Raw genomic sequence first — 11,984 nt, 5'->3', positions numbered from 1 at the left:
TTTCTTCAGCAATTTTTTTTTTAACATCAATTTCCTTGTAAAGCAACTCTAAAACCCATTTGTCCCTCAATGAACTTTCAGGATCAATCCACTCAAACAATGTACAACTCCCTTCCTGCAATTTTCAAAATACCTAAAAGCTATTGATACGAGATTTGACAATAAAAGTTAAGACAACTACTTTAAACAACAACACTACCTCGAATTTTGGACAATGATAGAATCTCCTATTTGGATTTCTTCTTGTCATTAACGTGAAGCATTTCAAGCCAACATTATGAGTGATACAAAATCTCCCTTTATCTAAGAGTTAACTGAAAGCTCACCTGTAGATTCTATACCAAAAAAGTCGAGTCTTTCAGATCTTAGATTTAAGGTTAAAAAGAAACTTTAAGAGAATTACAAAGAAAATTAGGGTTTATAAAAGAACAAAAGCCATATATTCATAGGAATATGTAGCTAAGGGAGCTAAGGGTTTTGGTTAGCTTTAGCCTAACTCAATAAACCTAACTCAAGTAATTAAATTATTTTAATCACAATGGCAGTGGATCCTAGCTTTTCTTAAGTGCAAATACACCATGGCAGACATCTCAATTGCCACATAAGCTAATTTTGACCGGAATCTAAATTAGGCTACAATTGCACCTAAATAGTGAAATCAAGGATAAATTAATAATTTTAAAAATATTAGCCACAATCGCATTAATGCAAAGATTTGAACTTTTTTAGTAGTTAGGCCAAATAAAAATAGTATTATTTAAGAAAATAAATTATACTAAACAACAAATCAACAAGTTGTTGCTTGAAATGTTACTATGTGACTACCGCGTAAAAAGATATAGGGTCTAAGAAATCCATTTAGGGGCTCGTTTTTCATAAAAATGCAAGATTTTACAGATGAGATTGTTTTCTCATATTAAAAAAAAAAATTTCTTAATTTCATCTTGATAAATTAGAGTGCAACTCTAATGCCAGAGTCCGAAGAGCATATATTCATTTCCTTTTTTTTTTTATAGATTTTAAATTTATTTATTTTAACTAAATTTATGAATTTTAGAATCCATCCTCCCAAACAAGGCCTAAAAGAATAAATATCATGAAATCCTTGAGTTTTGCCCTTAACAGATACCTTCAGAAATGCTATTTTAAGATCAGGTCCTTTAGTCTTTTATGTTTATATAAGGAATAAAGTGTAATTTGGCTACTAATCTTGTCTCGCGGGCTCAATCTAATTATTTTCTAAATTTATGAATTTTTTAGTCCAAATCTTTGTATTTTCAGCTCAAATTAACTCTATTTTGAAAAAAAAAATGACAGAGTGAAAGCTACTCTCTCTTAAAAATAAAAAAAAAATTAAAAAATTAAATATTATTTAAAAATTATTTTATATTTTTAGTACAATTAATGTAATTAAGCAATAAGTAGCTATTACCACTATTATTCTCGCTGAAACCGCTCTCATCTACACCGCCCTCAACATTTGTACTATTATAATTGTCTCTTTCACTGTCATTATTAAGAAAGAAAAGTAAGAACACTATAGCAATATCTATTTTTTTATTGTGTTTTATTTAAATATCACTTTATATTTTTAAATTTATATAAAATTAATATTTTATTTTTATTTTTTATTCTATCTACACTCTTTCTAAGGAGTGTGCAACTACTCTCTCATTTTTGTAAAAAATAGAACTAATGTAAGCTAAATATGCAAAGGTTTAAGCTAAAATATCTAAAATTTTAAAAAATAGCTAAATTGAACTCCAGCAATAAGTTTAGTGGCCAAATTAGATTTTATTCCTTTATATAATACACGAAACTTGAGTGTTTCTTTTAGTTTGTAATAAGAAGCTGGATTAGTCAAAGTTTGGTTGTCATTTTTAAGTGATTTGAAATGAAAATGTGTAGGAATAAAGTTTAATTTGACCGCAGACTTTATCACACGGGCTCAATTTAGTCTATTTTTCTAGATTTTTGGACCTTTTAGTTAAAAAAGTTATATGTTTGGTTCAAATTAATCCTATTTTAGAAAGAAAAAAATGAGAGAGTGATAGTCGCTCTCTCTTGAAAATAAAAAATAATTAAAGAATTTATAATATTATTTTAAAATTATTTTATAATCTTAGCATAATTAATATAATTAAGCAATAAGTAACTACTATCATCATTATTTTTATTGAAACTGCTCTCACATCTACTGCCCTCGACATCACCACTACTATAATCATTTATTTCACTGTCATTATTAAAAAAAAACAGTAAAAATACTGAAAAGTAACACTATTTATTTTTTATTATATTTTATTTAAATATTAATATATATGTTTTAATTTAAATAATTTAATTTAATGTAAAAATCCACTTTCTTTTTTAGAAAATGTGTAACTCACTCTCTCATTTTTATAAAAAATAGAATTAGTTTGAGCTAAATATGTAAATGTTTGGATTAAAATATTCATAAATTTAAAAAATAATTAAATTGAACGCAAGCGATAAGGTTGATAGCCAAATTAGACTTTATTTCACTATTGTATAGGTATATTGATTTTAAATGGATGTTTCTTGCTCTTTATTAGCTTTTATGTGAATTGGAATTTAAGTGATTTTTGCTATTGATTAACTTTTGTATGGATGACAATTTAAGTGAGACAATTAAATGTTTGATTTTAAAAACAACATGGATGAAAGTGCCATACGAATTAACTCTAATTCTTCTCCCTCCCCTCATTGTTTCAAAAGGGATAATTATAAATTTAGTATTTTAACTTTTTATTTTTTCTATTACAGTATTTAAATTATTTTTTTATTCAATTAATGTCTAAATCTGCTAATAAATATATATTATGATATTTCTTACAAATTTTACAGAATAAAATAATAATTTTAACTTATTATATGTAAAATTACCTAAATATCTCTACTCTTTGTTACTTACAATATTGTTACTTCTTTAATCTTTTTCTCCTATTTTATTTATTTTCTTTTTATTTTTCATTAAATCTTCACTAATAATCTAGAGATATTGAAATAATCTTTTTCCTTTTTCTATTTTTGTCATCATTTATTAATTTCAAAGAAAGTATTTTATTTTAAAAAAATTCAATATCTCTCCTTCTCTTTTCTTGTTATTTAGAGGTTAAAAAATATATTTAACTTTTATTTTTTAAATAAATAAAAGATATAAAATATAAAATTAACCATTTTTTGTTTGAATCAAGAGAAAAGAATTTTATTAATTTTTCTCAATCTTTTAAGAAATAAATACAAATTTTAAGAAAAAGTATTAGAAATGAATAAAAAAAATGAGATTGTATTAAATGAAAAATACTTTATTATATAAAATAAGATATATAAATATTTTAAACTATAAAATCAGTTAAAAATACTATATTGGTCATTTTTAATTAGAAAAAAAAACTAAAATAACAAATTTGTAATTTTCTCTTTTCAAATTAAAGAATTTTTTTGAGGGATTAATTAAAGAAAGTTAACTCTAACGCTGATGCCACGTAATTGGGTAAACACTCTGCCTATTGCAATCTCTTGTGTTTTTGGTTGAGCAATTTTACCAAACATCTGACGTGCGGTTGGCACTTCAATGGAGAAGGCCGACTACAAGCTTCTTCTTCCGTGTCCTTCTGGTCTCTCATCTTCTCAGGTTCTTCTTGCTTCCTCCTTAACATCATACGAATGGATGTAAAATAAGTTGTGAGTGCATTTTTATCTAATTTTGATTTGTTTTTGTTGAATTAATAAGGTATCGGTGGTTTTTGATCAGTCGTATGATAGAATTCCCCACCCTGATATCGAATTGGAAAACTCCATCGCTAAGGTCAGTGAATTTTCTCTTCTTGGTGCTAGTTTTTTTTTTTTTTCAAAAGAATAAAATTGGTGTTATTGTATGCGTTAAAGTTGCTCAATTACTAGGAAACTGAATTAGAATTTCTATTATAGACTTAAAGTGACTATGGTATATTGGTGCTTCTTTTTTCTTCCTTTTTTATCCCCATGAATAGATTTGGGATCAAAGAGCAGAGAAGAATACAACATTGTACAATGGGAAAAAGTTTCGGGTACGTTGCTCTTATTAGCTATCAGTTTTGTTTTAAATATTCGTAGTGGCAGAATATAATGCTTAGTACAATATGCTCAAATTATGTGTGACTTTGTAGGATAGTGCATTTGACCAAGTATATGAGCATCTGCTGTTATTATATCTTAGTTGAGAAAAAGAAATTTCAGAATGCCGCCATCCAGTTTTCAAATTTATCAGAAAGGTTGTAGTACGAATACCTTCATTGATACTGCCAATTGCAACTTGACTCTCCATTGTGGTTTATGACACTGTGTTTCTGTGGTAGTTAATAACTTATTTGGTTACAACCAATTTGATTTCACAATTTTTAAAATCACTGGCAATATCTTATAAAAAATGCAAGAGCGATGAGATCATTAGAGCAATAGTATAAGAAGAAAGGATTCTATTGTTTCAGTTGAAGCATTTGATGCAAGAGAGATAATGCATTAATGCCACACACAAGAAGTTAAGGGCCTGCATTTAATTTGATACATTTAGTCTTCAGTGCACATATGTTTGTCCAGCATTTAATCTTGCAGATTCTCTTATGAATTGAAATTGCTCATCAATTTCTTTGTCTAATGTCGTTACAGTATGGAGGTTACAATGTGTATAATGAAGGTGGATTGGACAAAGTTTCCCATGTAGGCCTCCTTCTTGGTTTGACAGATTATAGGTCTCTATCTCTCGCGCTGGCGCTCACTCTCTGTTGTTCATGCGTGTGTTTTGGTGTCATCTTATGAATCTATAAATGAGACCTCTTTCTAAGAAGATATATTAAATGTTCAATTGTAATTCCATATAAAATAATAAATGTCAGCAATATTCTTGACTTCTGCCTCTTTAAAGTTAGCTCTATGTAATTACTGCTAGACCTTCACATTAAACTGAGTCTTACTTTTTACATTGCTTAGTACTATATCCTTATGTCTACTAGGTGACTTATCTAGTGTACTTGTTATGTTTATTCGCTACTACTGGATCTGGTCAATTGATCAATTTTTGTTATGGCAGATTTTTCTGAGGTTAATTTGCACATTAAATGCCAAACTCAGAATCATATACCAGTCTTCTGCTAATTCCGACTTTCATTGTTTATCTGAAGCTTCTTCACCATTTTCTTTATGAAGAATATAATTTTCCTACAAAACAAAGAATTTATGCTAGCTACTTGTGATTCAGGACTTTTGTCGGGACAAACTTAAATCCGTCGTGGGAAAGGTTCCTTGTTTCATCACAAGGTACTTTTGCAAGTCTTTTATCATGCTCATTGCAGAAGAGAGTTTTTCTTTCTCTGCTGTATGTACTATTTTAACTGGGCAATTCATCCTTGCTGTTACAGCCATGTGGATTTTGTCTATGAGCTCATGAATAAGTGCTTGCCTGTTCTTACCTTCATTTTTTTATTTGGTTAGTTCTGAGCTGATAAGTTCATATTTGGCGGGTTTTAAAAGAGATAAATCACATATCTGCTGGTTGATCCTTTTGATAGTTTGAATTGTAAGAGAACATGTAAAAGATGAATATATATTTAGAAAGAATTACAATCTATTACATTCTAGCTGCTCATCCAAATCTTTTCTATTTAAAATCATGAATTCTGGTAGATGTGTGAGTTCCAATATCTCCATAACTATTAAAAGAAAATCTGTTCTTTTTTTTCGAAGTCTGTTGAGGGGGTTTCAATTTAAGCTTTTTTTTAACCTTTGGTAGATGACTCCATACGGTGTGAACATATGTCAAGTCCACTGGGTAATGGTGCAGTTATAGAGACATCTGACAAGAAAATAGTTGTGTTGCAAAGAAGTGATCATGTTGGGGAATTTCCTGGACACTTCGTTTTCCCTGGAGGCCATCCGGAGGTATTAAAATTTGGCAAATGAAACATTTATATTTATTGGTTGTGATGCAGTGTGTATTAAGGCTGCAAATTCTTTGATGCATGTTTCCTTTGAGCATTTTCATATTTGGAAGATTGAACATTAATTACATTTTTGCCCTATCTACTTTCAAGTGATTAGGTGCAGTTATCATTTTTCTGTTATTCTTTTGTTGACAATCAACATTTGTTATCCACAATTAATGGGGCAGTTTCACTTTTTCGATGATTGACAGCCCGAAGAAGTTGGAATAGCCTCTCATCAGAGCAGTAAAAACTTTACAGACTCTGAGATGATTAACAGGAAGGTTTCTCAGGAGATGTTTGATAGTATTATTCGGGAAGTAGTTGAAGAAATTGGAGTACCTGCAACATCGCTAGTAAGATAATTTTCCAAATGCAAATTTACTTTTTCTTCAGTTATTTTTTACATCTAGCAATTCATCTCATTAACGTGTGGTAGCAAGAATTTGATAATTGTTTTATTGTATACTGGTTTCCAATTTCAATGTTTATGTGAATTATTGTTAGCAAAAAGTTAACATTTTTGAATGTGGATGTTTGGCTCCATATGGAAATGATGCACAATATCAAAACTTCTTCTGAGATACCTTAAACTTATTTTTTTTCTATTAACATTTCTTGTAAGCAGAAAGAAATGCATGAGATTTTTTTGGAGATGTCCAATAAAGCTATTCTCTGCCGGTAACAATTTGAACATATCGGAATTTGATAGATTTTCTTGATATGAAAAATTGACAATATGAATTAGGATTTCTGGGTTATATTTTGAGATAAACTGAATTCTGCATATATATGGCTTCGGAATGCTTAATTATCATCAATCTTTTCATGGTCTAGATCCACCATTAGAATCGGGCTTTGGAGCAGTCCGAGTCTCCAGCCTTTATGTCCAATGCTTTAGGCATGGGCATGAGAGGAGAATGCTCTCCTCCAATTGATTACCTGGGCCAATATTTCTTTTTTTTTTCTTACATAGAAGTGTAAAAGGGATACATGATTGTCTAGCGCTGTTTCACTTTGGGGGTTATTTATTTATTTCTTAAATGATTGCAGTATCTAGTAATTTCAAAATATTACCATTTCATAATTGTATAATAATATTGTTTTATCGAATGTTACTATAATGATACTTACGGGGTGCCTGTAATACGCAGCATAAAAGTTTAGTTCAATTATTATTCATGTGGCACCTATTTGAATGACCAAGTGGCATTACATGGATATCATGTTAACAATTCCCTTTCCCGATTATTATGTATATTATTAAAGCTAAAATATCAATTTAGTTCTTTCTTTTGTCCTTCTAGCCACACAACACACAAAAACTGCTGACAGAATCTTTGATTTAGCACAATGACAAACATAAATTTAGTGGCATTAATAAAAATGGTAATAAAGTGATAAGACACGAAATGATATGAAAAGAAATCAGAGGCTTTTGAACTTTCCCCCGATTTTTAATGCATTTGCTATTTTGCTGAAAGATAATGGATGGCTGTGAACGAAGAATCTCATCATCACTACACGTCGACAATTTTCATGCCTTTTTAAGTATGTTATTGAAATTGTTAAATGAATCTACCTGAATAATAGAGGTATTTTCTTATTTGTTCCTTGTAGACATGTGCAAATACTGAAAAAAAAGGGTGTATATAAAATGGATTATTTTGCGCCATATGGGTAACTATAGGAACAAAAGTTTAGTGGTGTTGGTCAAAATGTTAGTAAGTGATGCTGCATGAAGATCACAGGTAATAAAATGATAAAATAAAGAGACAACAGCCCCCATAGTGAAGACTACTGAATCACAAGGAATTTTGAAAATTCTCTAATTTATTAATATAATATTTTTTTCCAAAGGAGGGTTGTGAACAAAGAACCTTCCATAAAGAGAATATAAAGTTTCTGCTTCCTCAGTCATACTAAAGCTGCTACATTTAAAGAAAATTATGCTATACTCAAGCTTTCCTTGGAAGTTAATGAGAGAATCCTGTAGCCCTAATGGAAGATTTGTATGGTCTGGAAACTTCCAACTTTTGGTGATAGGCATCTCAGCTTGGTTTTTCCTTTGCAGTGTGATCCGCTTTTTATTGGTATATCCTGCCGGGTATTGAATGCTAGACCAGCTATCTTTTTCTTCATCAGATGCTGTCTTCTGTCAGAAGAAATTCAACAACTATATCGCAATGCTCAAGATGGCTATGAATCAACCCAACTATACACAGTTTCATTGGTTAGTTTAAATTTTTTTTTTCCTCTTGATGCCTAAAGAATTAGCTCTGTTATCTTAAAAAGTTGTTCGCTTCTGTGTTTGCATTAATAGTCTAGCATTACCAATTAAATTTTGGTGTCAAAGGTGAAATACATGTGGATGGAATGAGTCATTAGTACGGCAATAGTGGTGATGCAGTGTTGTTCTAGCATTAACAATTTGATTATGGTGTTAAAGGCGGGATATATGTGGATGGAAAGAGTCAGTTGTATGGTAATGGTGGTGATGCAGCTAAAGAGATTGATAGTGGCATGAGATGCAGTTGTGATGTGCGTTAGAACTGAATTTATTGGCTTGAACACCACAAGTGGTAGGTCATTATTTCTTTTTATATATAGACACTTTTAGCATGAGGATTGGCAGGAGGAAGGTAGTCTATTAGCATTGGTTAATTTTCATATAATAAGAGCTAAGGAGTGAGCACAAGTATTACTTATGTTTTACAGAAATTAAACTGTTGACTGTTATTTTTTAATGACCTTGAAAATTAATATATTCAGTTCTGATGCATTATTAGAAGATTCTAAATTGAAAATTTAGCTACTCTTTTTTCTAATGATTTTCTTGATAACCATTTAATTTCTATGTATGTATTGATTTAGTGCATATACAGTTGCTCACCGAGTGTTTCCATATATCAGATTGATTTAGAAAACATAGCATCCAAAATGCCTGGCTGCCATCAAGGTGGATTTGCTCTCTATAAGATGATGGTAGAAGCTGTGAAGAATTCCTGATTATTCATCCACTGCTGTGCAATTGAAGCTGTTTAGGCCTTAGCATCTCATTAGTCCTCGACGAGATGATTATGGTTATGATTATGACTCGATTAAACATGTTATTTATTTTGCCATTAACTTAACATGAAGGCATGTGAGTTTAGTCTTTCTTTAGATGCAGATACATGGTTATGTAAACGTATCGATTTCATGCTGCAAAATGGGTTCAATCCAGGTCTAATCCACTGCTTTTTTCGAGTGAGATGTTAAATTGTATGACTTGCACCAACAACATTAGAAAACATATATGAATAATAATTAGACCATTTTACCTAGTAAGTTATTGTCTTATTGAAATAGTTCAGTTTGCAAATAATGAATGCAAGTTTGCTAGCGCATCTATGCATGCTTTTATCTCTCCACATGTGTATTTATGTGTGTAATTCTGGGATGCATTTGATATAAGGTATCTGCAATGCAATGCTCTGATTCAACATTGTGAGATTATGTGAAATGAGTACAAGAATAAGCATTTGAGTAGCTCACTCCCAATTAAAGCATAATAGTTAGAAAACTCCTACTTTCTGGAGACATTTATTTGGGAGCGGGAGGCTGTTGCCCAGTCTTATCAGTGTCTCTCCCTCAACTTGTGAGATAGGGTAGCTATTGCCTCTATCAGCGTCTTATATCAGGAATTGAGGTCTGGGAGTTCTTTATCCGGCTTCTGATTATAGATTTCACATTTGGACATTGATGAACCTCCAATCTTTTCTTCTGGTGAGGTTAAAGAGTGTCGTCACACCTGATAGCACACTCGAAAGACCATTGTTTCTAAACTACTTTCATTGTAATTTTTCACTTCCTCTTTGCATAATGAGGTACATTCATGATTCCCACTATAGTCCTTTTTTCTTTTCCAACTGAAAATGATAACGAATATCATTGATCTTGAGGATGAGATACATCCTTTGGATATAACTCTTCAGCTCTTTTGGCAGATTTAAAGTCCAGGAAAGTTTGGAAAGAAAGATCATCTTTTTTAGAGATCCAGTCAGCTAAACAAAGATCATCTGTTTTAGAGATTCAGTCAGCTAGAACATTGCAGGTCGTGGGGACAAAATGAAATAAACATTGGGAGAAGCTCCTAACCGTGGACTTAATAACCTCAATGATAGGTCTGATCCCACAGAACCTTCTTCTTGTGGCTTCAAATGCTGCACCACAAAGGAGTCAACTTCGCAAGCAACCTTGGCAGTCTTAAGGTGTTTGCATTTCTAATTCCATCCCGCAGAGCACTAGCCTCAGGCGCAACACCACAAAGCATACCTTAGAGGGACTATGCTTCCTCCTGAAAGGATTGTCATTAACAGGCAGAGGGTTGGTAGAACACCTCCAAAGAAAATGTTCCATCTTGGGCAGAACATTAATTTTCCAAAACTGTTCCAATTGCTCTTAGGCAGGATCAAATTCAGAGAAGAGGGAAGGAATCGGTGAAACTTTCTCCAAGAAGATCATAAGCTTTCTTAACCGAATACACACCAGTTTTGCTATGATGCCAAATCACTTCATCCCTTTGATCAAAGTTTTCAACTGCCACATTCTTTAATTCTTTGAACATCTAAACTGCTGATAAGACTAGAATGTAAATTCGATTCTCAAAACCTGAGACTTGTCAATGAGTTCAGCAACCCAAAAATTATTGCAATTCGTTGACTTGGTCCATGAATCCTTGTACCCAGGGGCTGAGGGGATCCATTTGTGTTCCCAAATGGTAATGCAAGAGCCACTATTAACAGTCCATCAACAATCAGCTCTAATGACTTCCCTACCATGGAGAATACTTACCCAACTCCAAGAGGGGAAGCAACCCCTTTCAGCTGCCATGAAGTCAGTGGATAATAAATTCAAGGAACAGATAAATAGTTGTATGGCATTGATAATGCACATGTCAGACTAGTTCTTCTTGGTCAAAAATAATTGCAGAGCATCTAATGTTCTAGATCAACCATATTCAATGGTAAGTAAATGTTTCGAGTATCTGCACAAATGTCTGAGCAACAGCATTTGAAGTTTAAATAGGTGAAATCTGCAGTACCCTTAAAACCACAAAAGAGGAAGTCATTGAGGCAGAGTGGTTGCCTACATGGTGTCTAAGAGGCCCGATCAAAGCATCTAATTCTTAGCACATGTACGTGGAGATAGGGAAGGGTAAATAGTAGAAGAGAAGTTCTGAAAGTCCTGAGAGCCTGATTTTGTGAAACTAATTGATTTTCCTTTTCCCTTTTTCCTTGCACTAGTTGACAGTATGTTATTTTCCCCATTAAGTTTCAGGAGGACCCAGAGACCATTGCAGGAAAGATAGTCAAAATTTTCTATTCAATAAAGTTGATGAAGTCATTAAGGAAGAAAGCTACAAAAAGAGGTAATATGTCATCTCTTTATCAATCTTTTGGACCTTTTAATGATGGTCAAGAGTTAAGTTATATCAATCTGAAAATTAGATTATGCATTCCTTTACTCGTTAGTTTGACCCTTATTTTGAAGTATTTAGGGGTCTTAACTCTTATCAAAGAAAAGTGGAAGTATATTATATTTTTTGGCATTTGACTTGGTGATACCAAATCATGACATTTGCCATATGGGCTTTACCATTTTCAAGTGTTTATTCACTACCCTATCTAGAAGCATTGAAATTTGATGTTTCTTTATGACAAGGGCGGGCCAGCGGATGTGTCTGAATTCAGAATAGGTTTTGGCACCTGTTGTAGGTTAGAGGTTTTCCTTTTCCATTGCCTCTGAAATGAAGCAGTGATCCTATCCTAGGCAGGGCATCTCATGACTCAGAATCCCACGCCTTTCTCTTATTAGTTGAGATAGCTTTCGGCTAGGCTTTTTGGCTTCTAATGGTCTTTAAAGGTGGTGCAATTCTTCGAGCCATCTTAGGGTGAACTTGGCATTGCCATTATGGGAAATTTGCTTTAATGATTGTGAATTCGAGTTTTTTTTTTTTTT

The 11,984-nt window shown here is 32.0% G+C and overlaps 1 protein-coding gene across 2 annotated transcripts; it reads left to right on the top strand.

Moving 5' to 3' along the window:
* Nucleotides 1-3,497: 3,497 nt before the first annotated feature.
* Nucleotides 3,498-9,311, top strand: LOC8273207 (nudix hydrolase 9). Of its 2 annotated transcripts, none has more exons than XM_015728369.3 (9): nt 3,498-3,658; nt 3,758-3,832; nt 4,017-4,073; nt 4,672-4,754; nt 5,261-5,319; nt 5,792-5,940; nt 6,194-6,337; nt 8,056-8,214; nt 8,895-9,311. In XM_015728369.3, the coding sequence occupies exons 1-9, from the start codon at nt 3,599-3,601 to the stop codon at nt 8,988-8,990; spliced, it is 882 nt and encodes a 293-aa protein (XP_015583855.1). In that variant the 5' UTR covers nt 3,498-3,598; the 3' UTR covers nt 8,991-9,311. The 2 variants fall into 2 exon arrangements, with proteins under 2 accessions (XP_015583855.1, XP_015583856.1); XM_015728370.3 differs by having other exon boundaries at nt 3,501-3,658; nt 3,779-3,832.
* Nucleotides 9,312-11,984: the final 2,673 nt, after the last annotated feature.

Source organism: Ricinus communis, chromosome 8 (assembly GCF_019578655.1).
Source record: "Ricinus communis isolate WT05 ecotype wild-type chromosome 8, ASM1957865v1, whole genome shotgun sequence".
NCBI lineage: Eukaryota > Viridiplantae > Streptophyta > Magnoliopsida > Malpighiales > Euphorbiaceae > Ricinus > Ricinus communis.
The sequence above is the reverse complement of the archived record's forward strand: the minus strand, read 5'-3'. Positions and strand labels throughout refer to the sequence as shown.

Excerpts from the sequence above, each read along its gene's own strand:
- LOC8273207 (XM_015728369.3), top strand. The coding sequence starts at position 3,599 with ATGGAGAAGGCCGACTACAAGCTTCTTCTTCCGTGTCCTTCTGGTCTC. Across the intron at positions 5,320-5,791 it reads GTTCCTTGTTTCATCACAAG|ATGACTCCATACGGTGTGAA; the intron begins GTACTTTTGCAA and ends AACCTTTGGTAG. Across the intron at positions 5,941-6,193 it reads TCCCTGGAGGCCATCCGGAG|CCCGAAGAAGTTGGAATAGC; the intron begins GTATTAAAATTT and ends GATGATTGACAG.